Source organism: Melanostigma gelatinosum, assembly GCF_949748355.1.
Source record: "Melanostigma gelatinosum genome assembly, chromosome: 6".
Lineage (NCBI taxonomy): Eukaryota > Metazoa > Chordata > Actinopteri > Perciformes > Zoarcidae > Melanostigma > Melanostigma gelatinosum.
In genome coordinates this window covers 5209514-5237162 of record NC_136639.1, presented here as the reverse complement: position 1 = coordinate 5237162, position 27649 = coordinate 5209514, and the positions used below count along the sequence as shown (strand labels likewise).

The following is a 27649-nucleotide window of genomic DNA, read 5'->3' as shown; positions in this document are numbered from 1 at the left end:
TCACGCTTTTCCTTTTCTGAATGTGCCAACTCTGCCCCCATGATTTACTGCAAGCGCGGGGAATATTTCTTTCACTGCCGTATACAAATCTTCGAAATCCTGGTTCACTGTGATGCCCTAGAGAGAGCGAAACAGAAAAGAGCATGAATACGTTTCAAAAGAAGAAGATTCACAGAAAGTCTCTTGGAGATGGAATATGTGAGTTACCAAAAAGTCTAACTTCTCCATGGCTGAATCTGGGTTTTCCTGTAGAGCCTTTAGGATCCTATAGCACCCAGCATTCTGGATGGGGTTCCTCCCCATCTGGTCACAGACAAACATTATGTGAGAATATGTCCAGACTGCCACAGATTGGGTTCTTTACTTTGGTTGTACTGCTGTTAAAATTGTGATGAAAGACACTGTAAGGATATTATGGAGCTTTAGAATCGATTCCCTCTCATGTCATCTCAAAATAAGCCTCCTATTAGACATAGCCATATTTAATTGTTCAGCATTCTGGGAAACACACTAATGTGGCAGAGTTAATGTAAATAAAGACAGGAAACGGAGGGAAACTGTGAGCCTGGCTCTGTCCATTTGTTGCAAAACCCCCAAACAAATACAGCTCACGAATAAATTCTATTTCCTTTCTTTTGTGAAAAATTTCAATGTCCATCTTCACCATAACTTCTTTTCTGTCAGTGACTTGTTATAGTCAGTTAAGATGAGCCGCTGAGAAACCTGCTAGCGCACCGACATTAACACAAAGTACAGTGATCCATTTATTCATCCCATTTTATCCACTGATGCCTCCCACTGTGTCGAGAACCAATCTTTCAACATCTTACATTCAGGGATTTCATTGTCTTGTTTACTTTGAGGCCCATGGCTAGGTGGATAGCTCCTTCAGGGGGTATTCGGTTGCTACTGTGGCGAGAAACAAAACAGAGAGAACAAAAAAAAAACTGTGTTGGAGTGTGAGGGAAGCAATCATAAAGTGTTATCTTTTAAAAGGCATTATTCATCCATGTAGCACAAATGACTGGGAATTTGTGAAGCAAGCTTTGTTTTGCTTGAAAGCCAGTTAAAAGAGAGGCTGAAGAAACTGACTTGCTTGAACTTTGTTTATGGTAAAGATTAAAAAAAAAAAAAAACGTTTAAGATTCATTCGATTTATTAGTTAGTTTTTTCATAATTACGAAAGAATGATCTGAACTTCCAACCTTTGCCCCTTTTAGCTCAGTGAAAGATAATCTGATTACCAGATACCAAGAGAACAAAGGCTTGTACCTCACATTCAACTCCTCCAAAACAGCATTCTCTTTCAGAGCCTGTCCGAGAGCAATGGCTCCTTCTTTACCAAAGCCATTAAATGTCAGATCCACTGTTCTGAGGAAAATGTTTCCCTAAAACAAAAAAGTCGAAAATAATTTGTCTTTGGTGAAGATTTCTGATGCAAGTACAACTTGAACACGTTCTCTAAGATGATTAACCGAGGACCAAAGGAAGGCCTTGATTAAAAGTGATGTAATCAGCCTCTCAGACTATAATCAATCAGAGCTGTCAGTGCAGCTTACTGATCGGCCTCCCCTTGATCATCTTGGTCATTAAGATAGACTGCTTCTACTCTGTCTCTCCTGCTGTGAGAGGATTAATGAATGTTAAATGCCATGTTATGATATACAATTAACTATCTTCCTCAATCATATTATTAAACTTAATAATGTGATTGAGGAATGTGACAGTTTGGGCACTTTTTGGACACTTCACTTATTCAACATGACGACGGCCTCTTCCACAAAGGCAGTTCCATGAAGAAACGGTTTTCCCAGTTGAAAGTAATTGAATATTTTCAATTCATTTCAGGCTGTATTACCCCGAGGCCATTGGCCAACATCACAGCTCCTCTCCCTCGAATGCAGTTCCAGGCCAGACTTAGTGATCTCAGCCCTGTGTTCTCTGACAGAGAGTCTCCCAGGTTTTTCCCTTGGGATGGAAACAAATCAGGACAATTTATGATTATTTCATTGTTAAACCAAAAAGATCTTGCTCAAAATGAGTATAAACCATTATTATAAGTCAGTTTTTAAGCGGTTGTGACAGTTTCTCAAATAGCAGAAATCTGATTTTGGAAAATTCTTCACAGTCAGGCTGGTGCCAGGGAAGAAAATCTCAAATGAAAGATATTTCAGTGGTAAGAAAGTCTGATAAGAAGTATTTATTAAAATCAAACACCCACTTCTACACTCTCTGGGACCAATGTGTCTCATCCACAGTAGATTTCACTGAGATGGTGTATGTGTGCGTCATCACAGCCTAAAAGCACAAGCGAGTGAGGGCCGTAGAGACAGAAGCCCAAAGAGAACCATCCCCGTAAACATCTCACCCACTTTATCCCAAGGATAAGAATGTGCACAGCACTCAGCGGTTCATAATAATAGAAGAAAAAAAACACAACATAGCATGAATGTCAGAGTGTTCGACTGTCATACTTTCTCTCTACTGTGTGGAAGAGTGCGCTCAACAAGCACTAGGACGTCCTTTGATATTTCAACAGTGGAGGAAATAAAATTGAATATGAGCGGATGAATCATAGCCGCACGCACGACACTGAGACACGGCGGTGTCCCCTTTCAGACAGTTATTTTGAATTACCACATCAGATGCTCATTCTATCCGGGTTTGCCATTCTTCCGCAAGGTGCCTGTTGGAAAGCTCATGCACATGATAATTGAAAGAGGTTTTAATGAAGGCGAAATGCTCTTGACCTTTGAATGCCACTGTCTGCTGCTGCCTGCTGTCCTGTGACTGCTTAGCGATAAGGCTAATGGTTTTCCCAAATTCTAATAGTAGATACGGTAATCACATATAGTAAATTATACTGCACTCACAATAGCATTTGCTCAGTTTTAGAGGGCTTTAATGCATATTCATTTATCATCATTTATCATTTAATATGGCAGAAAAGATAACTTTGCATTCACTTACACAGCTGCTTTTAGCAACTACTTACTATCTGTCCAAATAGGTTTGTGCTCTAAGGCAGGGATTCCCAAAGTGGGGTGCGCGCACCCCTGGGGGTGCGCGAGCTGCCTCTAGGGGGTGCGCGAGAGGAAAAGTGTAATGGCGGTGCAGTCCTGTGTCCTAAAAATTACGTTCCCCCAAAACTAAAATGCATTCTCAATTACGTTTTACCACGAACGTATTTTCTCCCTGATTACGTTTGTGTTTGACGTACAAATACGCTTCTCATCAACATATCTTTGCCATACTCTAGTCTTTATTATTTTTCTGTGATCTGCCTCGCCTCTACCCCGCCACCCACGAGTTATTGACCCGCGGCCTGTTCCGAGGGCTGACAGACCCGACGATCGGGTGCCTCACGGCGGGGGCGGCTGGAGACCTCGCGTCCCGGCGCCAACGGGTGAGCGCCGCCACTCGGAACCATAAAACCAAGTCCCGGATTTCACCCGGGGACATTCTGGAGGTATTGTGACCGGGTGATGCGCCTCGTTGCTGGGGAGGTATGAGCCGAGAGTGGCGGGGTGTTATGGAGGTATATATTACAACTCGGTGTTGTTCCCGTGCGTGGATGAGCGCATTTCTGCCGGAGACAGGCGGCGTGTTGTGGTCGTATTCTGACCGCGTAATAGGGAGAAGGAGAGGGAAAAATGTTAAAGAGATGGTGGAATGTATGATTGGAGAGAGAGAAGCGAAAAGGTTGGACGTGATCCCGGTGTCCAACAACACTGTCGCGCGCATCGATGCTTTGTCCGAAGACATCCTGGCTACATTAGTCGGTCGCGTGAAGAAGAGTGAGTTTCACTCTCCGCAAGTAGACGAGCCTACAGATGTGGCCAATCTGGCCAATCGTCCGTTACCTTCGTAACGTTACGTCCGTTACCTTTTCGAAGGCACGGTGCAGGAAGAGTTTTTGTGTTTTTTATCTTGTAAACAAACGCCACGCGCGAGCAAACTGTTCTCTCATTAGTCCAATTTTTATGCGGCTCTGTTGCTTTTTTTTTTTTAAGGTGTGTGTGGGGGGGGGGGGGGGGGGGGTGGGTTGGGGGTGCGTGAACCCGGTCGGGATGTAGAAGGGGGTGCGTGGCCTAAAAAGTTTGGGAACCGCTGCTCTAAGGGAAATTCATGGAAATATTAATGCTGCAGGATACAATTGTATTTTAGACAACAACGTGCTTCCAAATTTGTTGACAGTCTGAAGTTGAATGGTGCTAAATTTGAAATTCAGAGCATCAATATAGCAGCAAACAACCAATTGCAATGTAAAATGTGCTTTGATTACATAGCCGGGCCGTCCATGCCTGCATACGAGTATCTCTGTTGTGCCCCAGCTGTTAACTAATGGTTGCCGCTCTGCACTCATAGGGCGGTTATTGCTAATAACGCACAACGAGAGCGAGAGCGAGAGAGAGAGAAAAACTAATGACTCACCGTATCAGTCCTGATCTGTAGAAAGAAACATGACTCACTGTCATCTCATTCCTCATATCTCTAATTGCTGGGTTCTGAAAGTCAGTTATCTGGTGCTGCTAATGCAAAGTATGTGAAAATATGTACCGGTATCTCCAGAGTAAATCTTTAATATCAACCTAATAAAAATGGTAGCCAGGGGTACTGTTCCATACTTTGAAAGGGCAAGGCCTCACAGAAGATATGTGACCGTTACTACACTGAAACAAATTGCTTTGCTACCTGCGCGCTCTCCCAGAGCGTTGTGGCTGAGGTCGAGGTGCTGTAGCTTGGAGTTGGCAATCAGCGCTGGGCCGAGGTGCTCAGCCGACCGGTCCGTGAAGTTGTTTCCCGACAGATTGAGGCTCACCAGGCTGCTGTTCTCCGTAAGCATGCCGGCGACGGCTCTGGCCCCATAATCCCCAAGATTGTTGTTGGATAAATCCACTTCTGGGATTAACACACAGGTACACAGGTTACGTTTGGATGAAAAAAGGCCGGTTAAATGAACAATTTGTGGCATGAGAAGCTGATGTGTTTCCCATCACAGTTTTACTTTTACTACTGAAGTGAGTGTTTCACAATAAAGTTAGTATTGGTCACTCCTTCCCTTCAGTTTGGCTTCGTTGGGAAATTGTGAATATTTGTAAACATAACTCTCACATGCTATTTTCCCTGTTTTGAGGAAATGCCCTCTGGGAAGAGATACAGAGCACTTCATCTTAAATCTGAGTGGTTCAAAAGCTTTTCATTAAGCACCATCATCTGCTCGGGGGAGGGCACTTTTGCGGGGAAAAAAGTGAAACTGAGTGAGGGAAAAGGAAGAGAAAATGTGTGCATGCTTGAGAGCCCAGGAAAACCACCTGTAATGTAACAATTTTCTTTTAACATCTCGGCTACAGCAGCTCCACCGATTCCTTCCATCCAATTATCTCGCAGGTTCAGCCTGAGTATTGAAGTGTTGGTTACCAGGGGAACTGCCAGTGCTTTGGTGCCCTGCAAACACACAACCAAAAGTGAATTTCTTCTGTTTTGTTCACTGCAGTACATTTTCTTATCTGTATTCCAGTTTAAAAAAAGAGTAGATTCACTGATGCAGGTGGGCAGAGAGCGAGCGAGAGAGGGAGCGAGGGGGATATTAACTGCGTGAGACAAATGAAGCAGAAGGAAGCAGTGTGGAGGCGTGGGTCAGAAATGAAGCTCGCAGAACATGAAAATTATAATTTCTAGCACGGCTAATGAGAAAGTTGGCTGCATGAAGCCTTATGTTAGCTTGATCTGCAAAAAAAAAAAGGAAAGCAAAAGAATATGGTGCGTTTAAATGCCTGCCGAGATGTGAGAAGCCCATCAAGCTGCAAGACATTATACAAATAACCTTTGGCAGCTGCACTTTGTTACTGCACGTTTACTCCCCGTGATTGACATGAGAAGACTTATTTAAAACCCAATTGCATCTGTGTGAATGATTTTACTGAGGCTGAAACCTCAGGAAATGACTTGTTAAAAGGAATGGATTTACTTTATCAACTTTCACTTGCGGCGTTATGGACTAGTGGAAGCCTGTAAAAACCTCACGCTGTGGTTGCTAAGAGCTCCGGGCAATTCATTTTCACATTTGCAGAAGATGTAATCTTCGCTCAGTCAGAGATGTACATCCACAGAGCAATTTTACAGTGATTTATTGTGGAATAGACAGATAATTGTAATTGAATTGTGGGCTAAAATGAAGCTGTGTAGGGTTTAAATGTAAATACAAATTTGATTTGTTTTCCTGGAGTATGTGGTAACAAGTAAATAAAGCATCGTTGTGTACACATGCACTTAGTAAGATCCATTAGTTCAATTCAACATGTAGTAATGGATTTCCTGTTTGGTCTAAACCTGCCAAAATAACCTTTGATCATGTCTTTGTAGATCCGAATGTGTGAGTGTGAGTGTGTGTGTGTGTGTGTATATTCTGGGTTGTATGAGAGCTAAAACATGTGGACACAATGATGACGTTGGTCACAAGCTGAAACACATTCGCTGTCATTTAGGATCCCCTCCTGGTTTTCGTGAGGACTCGAGCTGCAGCATTCTGAATCAGCTGCAGCTTTCTGACGGACTTTTTACAGAGACCTGTAAACACACCGTTACAGTAGTCCAGTGTGCTGTAACGGCAGCTGTCGTTAGGCGGGGGCATCCTTCCCGTAAGGTCTCCATGGCGATGCTGTGTGGTTCTCTTGTTCAGACTCCTCTTGTGTCTTGTCCTTGGCAGTAGGGACAGACGGGTGACGCAGGGAGAAAAACAGGTTAGAGGTAAACCGTTTTACCCCTGACTTGTTTAGGCAAACTCCATGCGCTGTAAAAAGATGTCTGCGCTCCCAGAAAAGGTAGAAATTGTTGATAAAATGTACTGAATGGTCAGTACATGCAGTTGACAGCCATCTGTTCAGTGCAAACAGCCTGCTGAATCCTTCATCTCCTCCTCTGACTGGTGGGAGAGGGCCACTGATGAACACCTCAGCCTTGACAGAGCTGACTGTGTTTAACAGATCAATAAAGTCTCGCTTCAGAACTTCAGACTGTTGTTTCACAATATCACAGCTTCCTGTATGCACCATGATGTTTTTCGCTGTGGGATAGTCAGCTACGATGTCCAGGATTTTGTCTCTCATGTCAGAGACCATATCTTTCGGAAAGCAGAGTATTTTGGTGTTCTTGCTGCACAGTTTTCTGACATCTTTTACAGCATGCGCTCTGCCTGTTAGTCGTCCTCCCACATATTCTCTCTTCGGCTTTGCACCAAGAGAGTTCCAGGGAGGACTACCATTTGAAGATTCATTATCTGCTCTCTCCTCCTGTTTCTTGGTAGGCCTGGTTGTGCTAGTTAGCTGTGTCTTAGCTAGCATTTGTCCAGTGTTTTGAATCCATGGTAGAGTGGTATCATTCCCACACAGTCCATTTACCGCCACCTTTACTTCTAGTCGGTGGATTTTTGTTTCCAAGACTGCAATCTTCTGTAGGAGTTTGTAGTCGTCATCCGTGGAGAAGGGAGGCATCTTGCTGCTACTTAGCTTTAACTTAGCTGCTAGTTGCATTAGCCAACAATCCAAATAGCTCGACGACTTTCCGACGGATTTGTCTTCACTCAAACGTTGAAGAGTGATATATGTGATATATCTGGCAAGATATATGTGATATATCTGGCAAATTGAAGCAAGAAAATGCAAGCAGAGGTGCAGAGGCAAGAGCAAGCAGCAAAGCGACTGCACTCTCTCATCAAGCTTCAAAGGGGCGAACGTCTCTCCACTTGAATGTGCACTGCCAAGATCTATAACGGACTCGACTTCTGCAATTTCATATGTAAAGTGTAGTGCAAAGATATGTACGTGCATCAAAAAAAGACTGGAAACTCCTTGAAGCTCGGCTGCATTGGATTTGACACAGTGCGCCCCAGACTTTATCACGATCAGTGCAGTCCCTTGGAGGGGAATGTGACTTTGAGTTAATGAGTCATTCACTGAACATATAGGTGTGAGTGAGTGAGTGAGTGAGTGAGAGATCAAATATTTGTAGATCTTTTTCAAGAAGGCCGGTTGAATTGGAATGCCTTCGCCCAGGTGAAGCGGAGGGCCACTTGGGGGCAGCAGAAACAACATGTGAGCACAACATTGGCATGTAATCACAATAAGGTGAATTCATCACACACTCTCCTATTTTACAAAGCCAACAGTTACAGAGCAACTTTATAATTATTTTTGGAGTCAGGTTTCTCACGACCTGGCAAAAGTCAACCTGATCTCCTAAAAATTGAGGTCACGTAGTGGAACTAAATTGCCAATTACGTTTCAGGGGAAACTCATTTTCTCCCAGGTAGCATTTGTTTGTGGCATGCTTCTAATCTTGGCCGGCGGGGAGAAGCGTGTAAGGAGGTCAGAGTGGTTGGGTGGGTCAACACAGGACTTTCACACAGGAGGCTGCTCTGTGCCGCATGGAACCAAAAGTCAACATTGACTCAATTTCTTCCTGCAAATTGTAATTATGGGAGCCGTTCAGTGTGTTCACCAGGTAGTTGCTAACTTTATCGTTCTGTTGTGCGGCGCTGAGCAGATAGTGTATAGTTCTTGCTTTTTCACTGACACAAATCAGTCATGACAAGTGACAGTCAGACTACCCTCCCCTTCAGCAAAAAGAAAACATACCTAACACTCCCCCAATCCTCACCCTCTACTCATACAATTTTCATACAATCCCGAACTCTTGATTAAAGTACCTGAGGCCCCAGACCACGATGCATCATGGACAGCTCGCTGCTTTGCACGTGCTGCAGGAAGTAAGAGGCAGGTGCCACCTGTAACGCTTCACACGCCTCCATGTAGCACGTCTGCCCCGCGGGGTCACATGCCTCCTCCTCATCATCTGCAATATGAATAAAGACAATAGCTGTCTGAATTGTTCGCCATCAATACATCTTTGTGAAAGGAGAGATGTGGCCCATCTCCCCCCGGGGGAGGACCTTTTGAGTGCGATATTGAAAACTCTCTCGTGGCTGATTTCACCCCGTCAGGGAGTCAGGGGGAGCTCATTCATACCAGACGGTTTTCACTTCTGGTGAAAAGGAAGCCAGACACAAAAGACCTGGATGAAATCATTAAGATGCAGACAGGGCTTCACATGTGTGGGCAGGCGTACGTAGGAGTTAGTTTTTTTCTTTTTTTTCTTAAATCACTTAGAGATTGAGAAGATGGAAACGATTAACACATGGGGCGACGGGATGCGTGTCCTGTGTGCATGTTCTGCTCGAGATCAAATTAGGATTCAATGTCAAAGTACTAAAAAAAAACCCACTGCTGCCTGGTTTGGAATATTATTTCAGACAGAAAAGAACGGAATCAACCGATTCAATTTCAAACATAAGAGGGAACAACACATCCTTTGTCATCGAATTTGATACCTCCTCCTCGCTCCTCCTCCTCGCTTTCACCTCCGTCTAGCACATTCCCGTCAGGACTCGAGCGTTGGTCCTTTGGCCCACGCACATCCACCCCTGTCCGGCTCACTCTTCGCTGGATGGAGAATGAGAAAGCAAGACATCGTGACTCCTGGCAGCCGGAGCGAGGAGATTGGATGGATTTGCTACCAGGAGAATAAAACAGATACCTACACGTTGGACACGTCCATCAATGTGTCTTTGAGCTCGCATCCCTCCGTCCTCCCGGTCTTTGTAACTACTTACTTTCCCTCCTACTCCTTTCTTCACACCTCCCTTTAACCTCTTTCTCCAGCTTTTGCCATCTCTCACTCCTCTTTATTTCTAGGCCTATGGCACGTTCTCTTCATTTCTCAGTCGGCAATGCCATTTATTGTTATTTTCAGGACATGCTTTCACAATGTATTCCTGACACTTACTGTAGAGCGTGCAGCCCTGTGATTCGACAAAATAAAAGGGTAATTGAGGAAACACTTTCAGGGTGACACTCTGAGTCCCGTCTATTTAATAAAACCATGCACGTACACCGGTCAAAAGAGCGAGCTATGAAAAGAAAATAGGCCTCTTTTTTTCTCCTTTCTCAAGGAAAGTGCTGAGATGTGTCTAGAGATGGTGTTATGTCTTGATGTCTCTTAATATACTCTTGCAGGTCAAGAACATGCTTTGGATTCTCACCAAGTCCCTCTCTCCTACATCTTAATCAATGTCAGACTTCATGAAAAACGAAAAATCTGCCCGACGAGTCGGACAAGACTCCAGCTGCCTACCTGGTTGTTCACACTTCCCTTGCTCAAGCGTTTGCAGAACTTGGCCGGCCGGTCAGCTTCCTACCTCTCCCAGCTGCAGCTTCTCACTCTCTGCGTCATCCAGCACAGAAGGCAGCAGCGTGTCCATGGCCAACTTCTTCCCATGCACCGGGACTGTGACGCTGAGCAAAATATACTTTCCTGCCTTCTACAAACGTGTTGCTTTGTTTTCAGACTCGATGTATGCGCTCTGAGGGAAATCACTGCACTGCACTTGAGCAGCTTGGCATGTGTTCATGCAACCTATCATGTTCAATGGGAGGGTCAAACTCTTTGGGTTCATTGGAAAGGCCGCTGCTTCTCTCCCAGATAGCAGATCACCAATCAGAGTCCTTGTGTAAAGTTTGATGTCTTGGTATGTTGACACGTTTCCATGGCGCTGAGAGTGCCACTTACAGAGGAAGGACGGGGGAGGGTTGGCAAATGGTTTGTTTGCCGCAACTGTGTTTGTCAGGAGGAGATTTAAAAAAACCTTTTTATCAACATCGAAATCTGACCTTAAAACAGAGACACGCTTGGACCTTAAACGAGCCCTGCTGCAGGAATAAACCTCTTTCTTGTACAAACAACAAAACCAAGCAAATGTGTTGACATATTCTGTAAATGTTTCTCTTTATTTGTAAGTAAATGCAAAGTCCTTGCAGTTGATGCATTAAAATGGAATATCCTCAATCAATTACAACAAAGGTCATTATAGCAGAGGCTGATCGGATCAGAGTTGTTCATAGCAGCAGCGATACGCAAACACAGAAAAAGAAACTCCTTCAAGAATGTTGTTTTTTGTTGTTACCATTCTAAAGCCCTGTGAGAAAGGCCGGAGAACCTCACAATACAGTCTCACTGACTGACACAGTGCTGGTAAATAGAGCCGTTTAGAACATGAACAGGAAGAAGATCACCATGCATGTATATAATGCCGCTGCTGTTTCATCCCCATACCTAAAGGATATGAGAGACACCGTAGAACAGGCTTTTTTTTTTTGTTCTTTTTAAATCAAGCAGAATCATAGTGTGCATTTACATAATCAAAATACATTCTTAGAAAAGATCGAGGTGGTATTCTTTTATATCGTATACTTTGTCTTTGAATATATATCTATAGAAGCTATGTCTTTTATCAATTGCTTTCCTGCTGCACATTTTACATCAAACGTTTTCTTGCTCTCATTCCAATTAAACTGAATCTTGTTTAGGCAAATTATACAGTGGCGACATTCATCCAGAATGAACAACAGTGGGGGCATTGGGAATCCCCCATTTCTCCCCCAGCAGTAAAAATAGTTGATTCAGAAAGAAACACAAAAAAACACCCCCAAAAAATAAATAAATAAAGAAATATAAATATATATATATTTTCTCGGCAGCTGTGAGGAACGTTTGAAAATCACATTGAGATCCGTTAATCATGCTAACAGTTATCTTTCATTTTGAATCAAAGACAGAGAAAGGGAAACAAACAGGACTCAGACGCTGATGAGAAAAGTCACAGGTTACTGCAGAGGGGGTGATCAATAAACAACGTGGCCCCCTGCACAATATATTCTAATTACAACCCTGACTCATTGGAAAGCATCAAATGACCACCGCGGCAGCCTCTCGTCCCTGAATGAAACACTTCACTGCAACTTACTCCGATAGAACTGAACTGCCGAGACCAAAAAACTAAAAACGCCACGTGGGCAGTGTCCTGTTACCAAAACACCATCTGTAAGACTACATTTTCAGGCTTGTGTGACTCACAGAGCAACGAATTCATGCTTATTTTAAAATCTGACCAGTTTGACAAGGTAACAGACGACAAGCAGAGTAATCATGTAGAGACACGGCGCTACACCTGAGCACATGCATGTTTTACACCCACGCATATAGAGAGGCGCACACTTATGATGATTTTTATGGCACACGGACACGCGTGTGCGCGCAAACACGCATGCAATGCTGATGCTACTGAGCAGGTGTCAGGTCACAGTGAGAGGGTGGCGTGTGAGCCGTGGGGTTGCGCACAATCATGCAGACACAAGAAAGAACGAACGTGCTGTGTGTGGGCAGAGGAGTTAATGTAAGGCAAGAGGCAGAGGCGTTATGACGCTGATAAATGCAAATTTAAAAAGCTCAATAGCGGTCAGATGAGATCTGGGCAGCACAGGGTGCTAAAGGCGATTCTTTTTATTTTGCGTCACTTAGGGTTTTGTAACAGAGATATGTCATTTTTAAAGGAATAGTTTGACAGTATAAGGTGAGATAATCAACAGTGCTATCGCTTGTATGGTATGATGCTAAAGCCCTCGCTTAGCTTAGCATAAAGACTGGAAAAGGGGGAAACAGTTAGCTTGGTTCGGTCCAATTAGAACTAAATCTTCCTACCAGCACCTCTGAAGCTCACTAATTAAAGACTGAGCGTTTTGTTCACTTTGGTTTGTGTGCGGCTTAAACAAATGAGGTATAACGTGTTAATATTCAGTACGCATATAATGACTATAATACATTTCAATTTTATTAGTAGGGAGGTATTGTTGCATTTCCCTCTTTTTCTAGTTTTTATGCTAAGCTAAGGTTGCATTCAGACCGATACCTGAAACACGCCCCCCACCAATGCAACACTTTCCTTTTTCATTCTGAATGCCGGCTAATCGGCTCCAACTCTCAGCAAAAAAACGTTTTCAAAACAATGTCCCTCCACAGTGATTATATGATTTGATACATCGAATTCCCCCTCCGTTATAGTAAACACATCAATACTAAGATATATTAAAATCCGAGAGCCACGAGGAAGTTTCAAGTTATTATATTTGTCATTACTTAAGAGTTTATTTAAATATATACCGACTCTGGTTCAGACTTCTTCCTCAATGGCTGTCCTGCACATTCCTACCCAGCTGCTGTGGGTTGGGCAAGCACCAGCTGGGACACATGACAACATCATGATGTAAGGGAGAGTATGGCCGGGCTACTACAAAGAGAGCTGGCACAGAGGCGTATGCATTGTGATGAACTGCCAGTGAAGAGATAAATATGTTAGTTCAGGCTGTGACAGAATCACTGGTTTTCATAATTCAGGGCGACCTGTCAACGCGGCAAATTTGCTTGCAGAAAATCTGTCTTTCAGTTATTGTCGCATGCCAGTACATCTTTCAATTATGTTTCCCCTTTGAACTTTCCTGGAAACTACGGCCTTTGATGATAAAAAAAAATAAATAAAAAATGTACACCCCGAATATATTCAACCAGCCACGATTCTTTTCCGAAACGTAAAGTCGATTTAATTCGTACTTCAGAAATGTCTGAGTTTGTCGTCAATGCCACACTTTTCCTCGTCAATATATAAAACCTCAATGAAAGCCTTTTCACTGTAACAATAACACACAGTACATTATATATTTCTTGAGTATATTCTCGTCTTGGTCATGCATTCACAATGAGGCAGGTCATTACACTAGGTGCACACATTATGAATCGAAATGATCAATTTATAATTTTTGGAAGTATCATCAACGAGAGAACAGAACATTTGCTGCAGACGAAATCGCGGAGCCCAACAGAAACAATAAAGTGGTATAAAAAAGAAAGAAGAAAGAAACACTTTTTTTTTTTTTTACAGTACAAAAATTGGCACAGTATTTTTTAACCAGCGTTGCCGTGTCCTCCAGAGTGGTCGTCGTCAGAAAGCCCCCCCGATTCACAGACCTACGAGCAGAAAACCCTGAGAGCGAAGACAGAAGGAGAGACAGAAAGACGGAGAGAGGGAGCGACAGAGACATGGAAATAGAGATGTTACAGTCATTACTCATGGGGGCTTTGATGGCCAAATGTGAAATTCAAGTGACAATCCACGCAGGAGCCATCGTCTGTGATGCATTATGCTGGTGCTTAATGAGCCACAGTGGATATGTAAGGCCCTTGTTTTGCTCTCGTGGCAATATATGAAGTGTCTAATCTTGAATGTGCACAATTGACGACGGAAACAAAAACAGAAATGGAACAGGCCCACTTGCGTTCATTCACTCTCATCCTGTTAGTTTAGAGGCTCTTCTCCTTTCTATGGTGACCCACCCCGTTTTCATCTGAAACGAGGGGCGATAACACGTCGGCAACAACTACAGGTTGCAGATTAGAGCTACTTGTAAAAAATGTCTCTCTGAGATAGAGCTGCTCTTGTAATCTCACCGGCTGAGATAAATCTAAATGGGCTGTGCCTTCTCTAAAATATGAGCTCGCCAGCTGGCGGGTGAAAAAAAATAAAAAAAGGGATGAACAAATAAGAAAACACATCATCTTTAGCATCCCACGCAGTTCAGAGCTGTTGCAGACGAGTCAAGTGAGTGATCCTAGTTGTATGTGTTGTGTGTACAGACTAGACATTACCATGCCTCATCAAATCCACTCCGACACAAAGAGACGAACAATGAACCGAGGAAGGAGGAAATAAATTATGTGTGAATGAAGAAAGGAATAAATTAATGCGGGTTATTTTCTGGGTTTTTTTTTTAAAGGAGACATATGTTCGTTTTCAGGTTTATATTTGTATTTTTTGGTTTCCATTATAACTTATTTACACGCTTCAATGTTCAAAAAACACTTTTTTCTCATACCGTCGATCTGAATATACCTGGATTCCCCCTCCGTTGGAAACGCCCCGTTTTAAACACCTGTCTCTTTAAGACCCCCACCCAAAAAAGCCCAGTCTGCTCTTAATGGTCAGGGTTTCCAGTTTCCAGTCTTCAAAGTGTCGCTGTAGCCGTGTACCTACTGTTGTGTGTCAGCTACACAGAGTTAAGAGGCACTTCTTTCCGGTGTTTGTTTATTTGTAACATCACAACTTTACGCAAGTCCTGGCGGCTCGTTTAAAGCCCCAGTGAAACAGAAGTTACAGCATCTTTAGCCTCTGTATTGTGACTATTCCCCAGTGAATAAGGAATGTCTGAGCTGTGTTTTAGCAGATGTTAAAGCTTTCACATTTGATTGGGCTGCTTAAAAGTGGGCGGGCCGAGAACGTAGCGCAATCAGGAGCTCATGCCTTCACTAAAAGTTGCAGATTGATATTACTGGTTGAAATTAGTTAGTACTAGCTTGTGGAAGCGCACTCCTTATTTAAAATGAAGCCCATAAACCAAAGCTGATCTGTCTCCTAAAACATAAAAATGATAAATGTTGCACAGTTCGGTGAAGCTTATGGGATGAAGAGCCAAACGTTATGCTCTTCCTATTAATTCTGGTGGCTGAGGTGACTTCTACGTATCTAGCACCACCACCCTATAAAATGACGACATGACCCATAATTTATGGCAATATAACACAAGAACGAATGGGAGAATTCCAATAGAAATTGATGCTGATGACTCATAGAGGATGAATCCCATTGCTGAACATTACAATACAATTTAGCTGTGGTTGTTTTTTGTTGCACGCCAAAGCCAAATTGTTAACAACGCACACAAGATATCTCCTAATCCGGGGTGTTCTGAAACTTTTTGGAGGCCGCTTACAAGGGAGAACATTTTTGCAAGGACCCCTTTATAATCCTAACGCTGATTAAGCATATCCTTACTTCCATTTCTACTCTTATCGCAATTTAAACCAGTCGCATTCTCAAACTTTTCAGGCAAAATACTGTAGAGCTGTTGTTGATAAACAAAACAGAAACACGCGCTCAGTGTGCCCTGAGTGAAGTGGCAGATTGATGAATGATGTGTCACAATCATGTCTGAGGTTCTATTGGCCCAAAGCTAGCGTGGGTGGTAGTAATGGACACAATATGCTTGTAATATTGGCGCTCATGGTGCCCATCTGCAGATACTCACTTTTTAATGATACGGCACAATTTTATGATTTGTAGTAAAATACTTTGTAAAATCACTAATCTACTTAGATTGTTGCACATCAATATTGGCAATAGGAATAACCTTTTTTTTTTTAAATGATCTTCAGGAAATAAAAAAAATGGTGGAAAAAATATATGAACAACTTACTCATCAGACTCCTTTTTGCTCTCCTCAATGTAGGCTATGGACTCTGAACGAAGCCGGTTGGTGACCTCATAGGTGCGCAGGGTGACCCCAAAGATGTCCTCGTGGTAGCGGTTCTCATCCTGGATGCGGTGGAATGGCGGGAGAGAGAAGGGGAACAAAATATGAGAAGGATATCGTTTAACAGTGAATGACAAAGAAATAAGTGCATTTAGTCAAATCCTAACGGCCTGAGTCCACGATCTCTTTGCTGCACTGTGGAGATATTACCAGATAGTATTTAGAATTTTTTGTCAACGTTTCCGATTTACTTTACATCATGATAAAACCATTGTAGATGAACAGAGGTAAACTGGCTGTTTTCATGCCTGCAGTCGTTGCATTTGACGGAGTCACTGAAAAACAACTCTTCAGTCCATTTGTATTCGACACAGCGAAGTGTGTGAATATAGTTGGCTTGGTGACACGTGTCGTTCTTTTTTTTTTTTTTTATAGCCTTTTTACCCTCGAGTTCACAAATCAAAATAAGCCAGTGGGGGTGGTTTTTTTTTTAACCTTGGTTTTCACAGGAAATAGTGACTCAACACGCCTTCTGTTGTTCAGCGGCTCCATGCGTTCATGGGAACAAGCTGCCCTGTAGAACTTCACTTGTTCAACTGGGTGTTGATTGCATTGCTCAAAAGGGCACCTCTGCAATGGTGGACAGCACTTCATAATGTGTACATATTGTAAAGCCCTCTGAGGCTAATTTGTAATTTGTGATTTTGGGCTATACAAAAATAAATTGAATTGAATATTCACTCTTTTCAAAGCTCATGATCCCCTCTTCACTGACACTACCATCACTCCAAGCTGTTCAGTGGGGTTTTATAAAAGGTGACCATCATGCTTCCCTCTCTCTTACCCGCAGCTTGCTGATGAAGAAGCCGGCATCCTCGTGCGTCATGTTGGCCTGCTGCTTGATGATGGCCTGGATGGTCTTGAGAACGTCCCCAGCCATGGTTACATCCCCACACACGTAGATGTGTCCCCCCTCCTCCCTCAGGCACTGGTACACCATCTCCGCCAGCTGCTCGCGCAGTACATCCTGCACATATTTCTGACAGAGAGGCAGAGGAGGAATGATGAGTGCGCATGAGGAAGTCAAGTGTGAGAAAGGTAGGAGAGGAAACAGCCAGGAGACCAGTGACGTAAAGGGAAAGTACAATAAAGTAGAATTGGCAAACTGCAAGACTGTTGGATACATAAAATGATTCTTTTACACTCTGTATACTTTGTTCTTTTTGTTCAAAACTGCAACAGCAGAAAAAAAACAAAAAAGCAAATAATTTTACCTGAGGAAAGTAAATTACCACAGCAGTTTGCATTCTGCCATTTCTCTCCTCCGATTGTATTTCAAACAGACACAGCAGACAAAAGAGAGTTGTGAGAAGCAGACTGACCCGCAGCTATGGACAGTGCAGCGCTCCTACCTTTGGTTTGTCGGGTTCTCTGGAATAGGCCGTGTAGAGCTCCTTGAACACTTCTTTGTTCTTGGCCTGCATGGTCTCCTCCTTGTAGATGTGGTCCATCGCAGACTGCCGACAACCAAACACCAGGGTCATGGGGCACGACTTGATTCCTAAAAGGTGACAGGCGGAGTTGCTTTGTTGCTCTAAATGGTGATTGTAGAAGTGACAGTCTGGATATTATTATAGTCCTGGATATTATAATAATCAGTCTCTCTGCAGGTTCATGTCCGGCAGTGAAAATCCACTGCAAAGCCTCTCGATATACAGTAGTAATAAATACATCTATAAGGAAATAGAAAAAAGCAACAACCAACCGTTGTGTTCCAGGTCATGTAGTCTCTGTTGCCAGAAGCTTCTGAACGGGGCGATACCTGTACCTGGTCCCACCAGGATACAAGGCGCTTGGTTGTCTTTGGGAAGGTGGAATGATGCTGCACTAAAGCATGGCAACAGACAAGAAAATATTAATTAAAAAAGTTAAAATGTCCTTAAAGTGACCACAAAGTCATTTTAATTTAAAGACGTATGTTGACATTTTTGGAAATACGCTTTTTTTGCCAAAAGTTATATTGAGATCATTTTAAATCCACGGTGAACGAAGATTTAAAATGATTAAAAAAGTAAATACTTGATGAATTACTAGATTGGGGCAGCAAAACTATACACCTGATAAACACTCATGCTGCTTGTGCAGTGTAATCCAAGTCTCAGAAATCATATGCTCACTACTTTCCAAACACACGCATCTTCGCCTAAACCTCACAACACTTCCGCATAAAAACTAAAAGTTAAGCTAGCAAGCTGCCGGTGGAAGCTTCATATTTACGCATTGCAGACATTAGAGTGGTAGAAAGCAGTTTAGCTTATTTCCCCAAGATGTCAAACTTTCTTGCCACATGACGTGGTTTTAAAAAGTTCCTGGAAAAAAAACATTGGGATATTTACCCCCGGACAAAACACGGCACCATCTCCCCCTTCTCTATCCTGTTGAGCCACGACGAACACACTCCATGGTGGACAGGGCCCTCTCCATCTGAAAGGCAGGATTATTACCAAGCGGGCACTTTACCTTTTTCTCTTCGCTTCCCACTCTCTTTAAGTGCACAAACTAACAGGAGAATAGTGGCCCTAACACATTTTCCAAGGCTAGGACCGTGTCTCTCTCTCTCTCTCGCTCTCTCTCTCTAAAGGAAAATTACAGTAATCCAAACGTTGCCTTTACAATCATAGTAATACGTTTGCACAGGGACACATTACAAGTGCGAGAGAAAATAGTAGCGTTACGTGATGTTTGCCGACTACTTGACAGGCTGAGCGTATAGATGCTAATTACAAAGTGAAGCGATATCAGAGCCTTGTGGTGTACAATGCACAAACACTTAAATTGAAATATAGTAGCAGAATAATGTTATATGCTCTCAGACAGACTGGTATACCTGCAGTGTTTCGAGTCATTTGTCTGTGTCCATATCTCTAAATAGAATCAGTTTGCAGATATAGAATCTTCCCGAGGTGTTTCTAAATCGACGTTTCTTGTAATTACAGTCGTTGCCCTATGAAGCAGACTGGCTCTCCGAGATAACTTGCGATCAATTTTTTTTGGAGCCATCGGAGGGTTCTCAGAGAGGCTGAGTCATTTCACTTCTTGCATTTGACTTCATTTGCACTGAAATATGTACAGCAGGAGTGCAGTTTCTTGCAGCAACCTTGAAAGAGCCACAGCACAGTCCTTTTTCATCCATGGCACACACTGAACCGAAGCAAAATATATTTTATATACATATATATACACATATATATACACATATATATACATACATATATATATATATATACACACACAGCGTTTGCACTCATTGGTTCTTTCTGAGTAATAAATAACTTACTGCTAGATGCAGTTTACTGAAAACCACAGAGTATGAGTTGCATGTTGCAGTCGATCCAAAACGTAATTTTAGATAGACAGACATTTTATGTGTAAAATCGTGTTTCATGAGATTACAGCGACCTTGACCCTAACCTTTGGCCACCGAATTTCAATCAGTTCATGCTTGAATCCAAGTGGACTTTTGAGCCGAATTTGAAGAAATGCACTCCAGGCGTCGCTGCGATATTACGTTCATAAGGAAGGACGGAACACGAACAAAATGCCTCCGCGCCGGTGCCAGAAAAAGACCAATTTCCGACCCTCAAAATCGTAAAAGGGAGCATAAAAGTTCTTCCTCACTGTCGGCAGAAAAATACCAAAGCACCTGCAGCGACACCCACACAGCCCTAATATCCTTGGAGAGACATGAACTAATGCCCAGAGAGCCCCGAAGTGATTTGTAGGTCCTTACTTCTGGCACGGTAAGAGACCACAGCGACGGTGAGGTGGATCTCTGCTGGGTGCACGTCTGGAGAGGAGCTGATGGAGTAGTAGCGGGGCTGCAGCAGGGGCAGCTGGGTGAGCAGCAGAGTGGAGGGCATCTGGATGGAGGGGAACTCCTCCAGCACCTCCACCACGGTCGGATTGTTGTACCACTTCCACTCTTCATACTCCTGCAAGCCCTGTGATGTCACAGAGAGACAGAGACAGACAGACAGACAGACAGACAGACAGACAGACAGACCGAGGGTTGGGATAAAAATGCAGGTGGATATTTATTGGATTTAATTTGTCTCTTGGTAAGATCTGCAAACACTTGTGACTCGGGGGGGGGGGGGGGGGGGGGGGGGAGCCAGTCTCCATTCACTGCCCAACCCCAAAATTGCTCCTGTAGCTGTGCCTACGGTGTAGAATTGTGATAGAATCTGAATTGCGTCCGCTAAATGTACTGTAATGAATTTACAGCACTGCTTTCATAGTAAAGAACACAAATAAAACTAAATACACATTGTTTTATTCTCTTATGCCTGTTGACGGTGATGATTAGACAGTCAGAGAAACCCCACATTAGTCCTGAAATGAGCGTGAAATCTCAAAATGTATATAGATATTATATAACATCGTCTGCAGTGCCGTTTTTTTTCTGAACTCAGAAGCCTTCCATCTTTTCCTCTTGCTTTGGTGACAATAATTCGATGTATGAGCATATGAGTCACTGCTTGGCCTCAGCCAGCCTTTTCCACACATTGACAAAACTGGAGAGTGAGTTGCGGGAGGCACTGCAAGGGGGAATGGCTCTGGGTTAGAGCGATCAGCGGCTTTAATTTGTTCTAATAAAAAGTGAAAGAACAGCTGCATACGTTTGGCTCGCAAATGGCACACACACAAAAAAAAAAGAAAACGAGCATATTTTTAGATATAACCTACGCACATCCCATATGAGTCTAGTCACGAACTAAGCAGAGCGCTCAGTGCAGCAGCAGCTCAATAATTTAAAAAAAAAACAATAAAAAAAAAAAAATCAGTGTTGGCGGCAATGCCAAAGTCTAAATGAATTTACCTTACTGAGGACCTCTAGTTTCTTTTTCTGTTTGTCATTGGTTGCCAGAGCGGCAAACTGCTGCAGTAGCACAGGGCTCGGTGGGGTGGTGAAATCCAGGAAGTACTGGAAGGCCTGGTAGATGGTGCAGGGAGGGATGCGAGTCTCATTTGTCCAGTTACTGATGACACCTGCAGAAAGGAAGACAGTTAAAGCTGCATTCATTCTTGTTTTATATTAACAGTGGATCAAAAGACTACGTGTAACATGAAAGGGAAAGATCATGGAAATAACAAATCCACAGATAAACTTCACCCAACTCTACAGTTCCCCTCAAGTCCACAGAGCTTTGGAGCTTCTTTTAGCTTGAGTTTGATTCGGTTGAAGAAACACCTCGCTTCACAATCAGTGAAAATCACACTTCTGTCACCCAGTGTCACCACAACTGTTTACCAATATGCATCTTCACTGAAACATTTCTGGGCATACAGTAGAAACCGCCCGAAAGTGTGACTTCATGTTGTCTGCTGTGGCGAGAGACAACGTTTCTTATTCAAGTTTTGGTCCTGGTTGCACGGCGACCGCATTCCTAAAGTAGCGCGGCGTTGCTAATAGCATCACCCACCTAGGGCAGTGTTCCTCTCCTCCAGGAACTCCACTTTCACAATTTGGTTGACAGGTGTTGCGTCCTCCAGTTTATCTATGAGAGCTGTCACAAGGTCCTCGTGGTTGCCAGGGAAGATGCCCAGATGGTCGCCGGGCTGGTAGCTCAGCCTGTCGTGGTCGTTTGTGTGGAGCCGCACAAATATGGTGGAGCGACTGAAAAAGAGATCGGAGATTTAGAGAACATAACGCTGTACAATTTTCAGTCTGTTCCATTTAGTTCACACACACCACAGTAAACTGAATGAAGGAGTTGGACACCAGAAGAGTGAATTAGATCAATTACACGTCATTTCACAAGTTGACCAAAACAGACAAATATGCAACTAATTATTCTCCTGTTTCGTGTGTCTTTCATACTTACTTGGATTTGGAACTTTGCAGGTTTTGAGATTCTAGCATCGTTGCTCCGTAAACCTTCTTCTTGTGAACACTGTTGAATGCTATTGGCAGACAGAAACACAATTACATCGTCTACATTTAGGGACTGATCGAAGGTAATCTATGGATAGGATTTTATTAAAAGGAACAATTTAACATTTTGGAAAAGCCGATATATTTAATTTCTTACAGGTGCTATTATGTTGTCTACCCCGTGTATATCAATGAGAGAAGACTATATAATAGAAACACCTCCCTGTATAGCGTATTACTGTTCAACAGCACCACAAACTGCCCAAAATGACCACATCTTAGCTCCAGGTGATATAATGGATGAGTCACTGCTCTTCATCGATAACCTTATCACCCCTCTGCAGATACATTAGACACTTTGTGCTGCAGTGCATATTGGCCCTCATTTTGCCCTTTAAGATCAAGACACCGGCTACAGCTCACCACTCAGCTCCCCACAGGATTGTTATTTACCTTCTATGAGGGCCGGGGCCTCGGCCGTGTACATCAAGCGGAACTTGCTCTTCTTCCAGCTGCGGTCGTTGCTGATCAAGGAGTCGTTGGCCTTCTCGATGTTCACATCGTCGCCAACGCAGAACACGTCACAGGCAGCCTTGACACAGGCAACAACACGGACTGTTCATCAAAGTGTCCCTTTCACACAGGAATAACAAAAGGATTTGGAAAAGTATCTCTTGAACTCTCAAGTGATGAGAGGCCCCTCTGGTTTGATTCATGAAAACCAAGCCTCGACAAGTAACCAACATGCAAATCATGAATTAAAGGTTCTCTGTTCGACATTCAGAGCGTTAATATAGCAGCAAACAGCTATTTTCTATGTAAATATGTAGTGGAGTAGAGAATGAAGTCGCTCTCCCTCTGTGTGTGTTAATTCGTGCTTCTCTGTGCTTTGTTAACAGATCCTTGCGTGGTAATTAGTGCATGTTTGTGCATGCGAGCGTGCCCCACTGGCTAGCTCAAGGCTGCCACTCTGCACTGTGCTCATACGGCCATTACAGCTAATAACGCCGTCCTGACCGTGACGGAAGCATAGCGCCCACCCTTCCTGTTCCCCCCTCACGTAAACGCTCTGTCAGCACCTTTGTATTTGTTTGCACTGTTATCGCGTGTTAGCACTGTTAGTTGCTCGTCGCCCGCTCGGCCTACGCCGCATTAAGAGCCGTGTGGAGGCAACAGATTTGAATTTCAAAAGAAGCAGCAAAAACGGTGTGCCCAGTCCAAGAACACCGCACTGTTTTGAGCGACAAAATGAACTAAAGCAAGCCAAAACAGACCTTAAAAACCTTCTTGGCCCAGGTTCTGAACGACTCCTCCTGGCCACACAGCTCATCTCCTTCCCCCATGCGTAGGATGCGCTCCCCCCCAAGCTCTTCAAACAGCGTGTCCACAGCATGGGCAAAGGCGCAGAAGTGTGGGTAGGCCCTGGAGCCAAGGCCAAACACTGAAAACCTAAAAACACACACACACACACACACACACACACGCACACGCACGGCGACAGAGACAGTGTAAAAGGCAGGTAGTGGTAACAATGCAAAACACGAAGAGATAGTCGCAAAGCACCGCCACCGAGTCCACGTAAGCAGTTGGCCCTTCTTCCCTCTCAAAAAGCATAAAAAATCGGACATGTTCAAGATTCGCTGCGAAGCGCTCAACTCACTTCAGTTTTGTGTTTGATAGTTTTTGTGGCACCTTCTTCTTTACCAGGTCAGCAAACTCTCCACTGCAATAAGATTTGTCATTCCAAAAATGTTTAACAAAGGCAATTGAACGACTGTAGATAGTAAAAGAATAACCTGGGTAAGGATTTAAATGAAATATAAGTCACATTTGCGATGATTCCAGCAGATGAGATGATTGAAAGAATCTCATTCATGTCCAGCAGACCATCGGTGGAGGCTTTTTTCTTTTCCCCTTTGCAATTCCATAGATGTTGTGCAAGACACAAACGCACCTGATTTTATCCAGGTAAGTATTGAATTTGTCATTTGGTAAATAGGTCGTTTTGGTTTACTGAAGTTACTTGAAAAGCGAATGTTTTTCAGACATCAAGGGTCCGTATAACCATTATATCAGCAGCCTTTCAAGGACTAAGACGACTTCAATGTTATTGACATATACAGTATCACCTGCATCTTATTTTGATGTCCAGAGATCCTTTAAACAGCAAATCCACACAGTATTTTTTGAGTTATGTAGCATAGTATTCATCAGACAAGTGTAATCACAGAGTGTTATGTTATGTCTCTTTGGTTTAGTTTACCTGACGTTAGCGAGCGGTCCGGTGCTCTCAAAGTTAATCTTAACCTCTGGCTCGTCGCTGGAGGACTTGCGAGTGTCAGAGTAGGAGGACACGCTGTTGAAACGGACCTTGTAGCTCCTGGACAAGCGGCGAAAGCAGAGCGATTAGACGCATATCTCAAAGGGTAACGATGGGAACTGACATGCAGGAATACAAACGCAGGCAGGTCGCGTTCTAAACTCACTTCCTGTCTTCTGTGTTGGATGTTGGGTGGCGAATCTCCATTAAGGCAGCTCCAAATTTCTGCGGTAGCCAGAGAAAAGGCCGTCAGTAACCCGTCATGTAATTAACTTCATGAACTGGAGTGGTTTACTTCCAACATACCTCTCCATTTTCTGGTGGATCACCATTGCCGAATGTGCTGGTGACCATTAGCACCAGCGTCTCGTGCTCCAGGTCTACCACGTCATATTCGTCCATTGACATGACCTGCAGATATCACAGAAGAAAAAGCATCGGGAGTCTTAGCTTCCATTTACATGGTCTTTTATCTCGCTCTCGTCTCTTGGACGCACACTCCACACGACAGATGACCCGAGCGTGTGAATCAGGGCTGAACACACTGCCGTTGGCAGGGGAAGAGGTTGTAATGACCACTCTGTCCTCGCCTCTAACGAGATGATAACATGCTGCTGCCGCACGACGAGCATCCATGAGGAATACCACTCAGCATGAATGCGTTCGTCTGCCACAGGACTTGTATTCCACACACACACACACACACACACACACATATACAACCAAAGGCGTGAAGAGGAAACAGGCTTCAGCCCCACGACAACAGAGATTTGCCCCGGGCACTCGCATCTGCCCTGCGATCCATCTACAGACACCCACTCTCAGTGACACACACATCCACACACTTGTATGCAGGGATCTCTTCTTGTGTGATTGATCACACTAAGGGAACCAGGAAGGGAACACAAGATATGACCTGCAAGGACACAGTGTATGATTGAGAGCAGCATGTTTTCTCTCTCTATTTTTCTAAAGAGATTTGCGCAGCCAGGGGCGCTTCGGGATCTTGTCTTAAACTACTGCACCGCTCAACGCATCGGTGGTTGAATCTTGCCTCCAACCTGCAGCACTTTACTGCATGAGAGAAGAAGAAAATGTGACAAAAAGACACTTTCTTCTTCTTATACCCTCTCATCGCCTGTACTCAGATGGCATCCGCCTGGCTTCGTCAGCCGCTGAGCGAGAGGGGCGAGGTGAGGAGGTAGAGGAATGCTCGTGTCCAACTTTCGGATAACATGATGCAAGGTAGGAGCAAGCGTACCTTTGCGTCGAAAGCGTGCTGGAAGATTTCACAGAGAGTTTTGGCATAATCTTGCGATTTGCCCGTCTCTGTGGCAAACAGTATGGTGGCTTTCACCCTCTTGGCCATGGCGTGGCCCATGAGCTTGGCTGAAAACTTCACAGCCCTGCAGAGGCGAAGAGAGAGAGAGAGACCGTGAGAATGAGATGTGGAAAAGCACAGGGACCGATTGTTGAAACCAAAGACCATTGATTTGAGCACAGATGGAGGAGTCACAAAATGTTGTTTCAATAAAAATTCAACATGAACCATTTTGTTACAATTTTGGTGGGGCATGAACATTTTCCTTCCTCCAAAGTGGGGCGCGACAGAAAAAGTTTGAGAACCACTGAGGTAGGGGATGGATGACAATAGTTTACCTAGCTTGTCAAATCCTCGAGGCAATTACATTAACAGAGCAGAGCGTGAAGACAAAGCTTTGATTACTCCCTCAGGGGTTGATTGAATGAATTTCACCGCTGAGTACACCAGCTTCCTTACCGTGTGTCTAACTTTTGTCTTTAAAAAGTGATTACTCGTTTGGCCTTAGATTATCATGCACACGTCCTACAGTGAATTATCTTTGACATTTAAGGCTGCAATTTAACTTTGACTCTATAAAAGCAGGATGAGGACAAGAAGAAAACCAAATCTAACAAAACAGAGTTTCCTTCTAATATGCCTGCGTGACTGCACACTCACTTGGCAAGCTTCTTGAATCCGATGGCTCTTTTCTTAGTGGGCGTCCCATTGACTCCTTTCCACACGTGGGTATTCCAGGGATCAGACTTTTGCATATGGGACAAGAAATGAAAGTTCAGAGGTTGTCTTTGTTTAACTTGTTTAACTCCAAGACACCGAGACATGGTCTGTGATATTCAGTGCTTTTGCGCAGCGGCTTGGTATAAAGAAGCTGCAATTTACAATTTGCTGTACAAACTTTCCTTTTAACGTGCTGTACCAGCAGGTAATGAGTTCCAACTTTAATCTACCTTAATGCCTTCCTTAATATAGCTCTGCAGCCAACCGGGTTGTAAACATAAGTGCACGTCTATAATTGTGGTGGCGCCCCCCGACAAGCATCCTGTGAATTGCGTTACAGACTATTTAAGTTAATGTAAGTGCAGATATTATTATCACAGACTGTTTTATGGTGAATTCAACCGGAGGCAAAAAAGGTAAAGCTCGAATGCACTATAAGCACTCGATGTTTTCTGTATACCGCCCTCTTACCTGGTACTCAAAGGACGGGGTGAGGTGGTAGTTGAGCATTTCTTGGTGGAAAACCGGTGTGATGCTTCCCGACATGGGAGGCACAATCCACACCCAGTCCCCGGGACAGCCACCTCGCACCCGGTACTCATTCTCCATGTGCTTCATGAAGGACTCTGTGGCCGAGTGGTGGTCTACTATGGTCACTTTGCATACCTAGAAATGGACACAGATGTTGACTCACTTATTTTCTCTGATGATTCAGTAACTACAATAGTTAATGCTGAAGTTGTAAAACTGCACTAGAGACAAACTCTGCATATTTTGGCATCAATATGAGTGTTTGGAACCTATTGACTATGCAAAGGGACCTACCTGGAAGCTGTAGAGAACAGCAATGTTGATCTCTACCAGTGCCTGGTCTTTCCAAAGGGAGGAAGTCTTCCTGGTGTCTAAGGACATCCTGTTAGCAACTTCCTACATGATATAGAAGGAACATTGAATATGACAGCACTGCAATGAAATGTCTCTGACATTCAGGTTTGTGTCATGCATCCAGATCGTTTTCTGCACGGTCAACATCTGTAACATCTTCTAACTCGTTGAAGTTCAATTTAGTTTTGTGCCTCGGGGGCTAAATTTAAGGGGCC

The 27649-nt window shown here is 43.7% G+C and overlaps 2 protein-coding genes across 2 annotated transcripts in view; both read right to left on the bottom strand.

Annotated features, from left to right (window-relative positions):
- Window positions 1-13153, bottom strand: lrrc74b (leucine rich repeat containing 74B; the record flags this gene model as incomplete). The annotated part of the gene is made up of 11 exons (XM_079270733.1): window positions 1-117; window positions 208-303; window positions 831-909; window positions 1273-1388; window positions 1859-1968; window positions 4696-4902; window positions 5316-5448; window positions 8708-8853; window positions 9389-9500; window positions 10256-10378; window positions 13103-13153. The coding sequence occupies 11 exons, from the start codon at window positions 13151-13153 to the stop codon at window positions 1-3; spliced, it is 1290 nt and encodes a 429-aa protein (XP_079126859.1).
- Window positions 10826-27649, bottom strand: part of nos1 (nitric oxide synthase 1 (neuronal)) — a 36206-nt gene continuing 19382 nt past the window's right edge. The window contains exons 11-29 of the mRNA XM_079269902.1: window positions 27375-27476; window positions 27021-27215; window positions 26490-26575; window positions 25770-25914; window positions 24815-24919; window positions 24675-24733; window positions 24452-24568; window positions 23463-23637; window positions 22642-22780; window positions 22139-22217; window positions 21737-21930; window positions 21133-21302; window positions 20044-20254; window positions 18650-18737; window positions 18019-18140; window positions 17666-17814; window positions 17098-17292; window positions 16197-16315; window positions 10826-13930 (exon numbers count right to left, since the gene is read on the bottom strand). Of these exons, the coding sequence (XP_079126028.1) occupies window positions 13915-13930; window positions 16197-16315; window positions 17098-17292; window positions 17666-17814; window positions 18019-18140; window positions 18650-18737; window positions 20044-20254; window positions 21133-21302; window positions 21737-21930; window positions 22139-22217; window positions 22642-22780; window positions 23463-23637; window positions 24452-24568; window positions 24675-24733; window positions 24815-24919; window positions 25770-25914; window positions 26490-26575; window positions 27021-27215; window positions 27375-27476 (2466 nt within the window). The 3' untranslated portion in view covers window positions 10826-13914. The remainder of the gene's footprint in view (window positions 13931-16196; window positions 16316-17097; window positions 17293-17665; window positions 17815-18018; window positions 18141-18649; window positions 18738-20043; window positions 20255-21132; window positions 21303-21736; window positions 21931-22138; window positions 22218-22641; window positions 22781-23462; window positions 23638-24451; window positions 24569-24674; window positions 24734-24814; window positions 24920-25769; window positions 25915-26489; window positions 26576-27020; window positions 27216-27374; window positions 27477-27649) is intronic.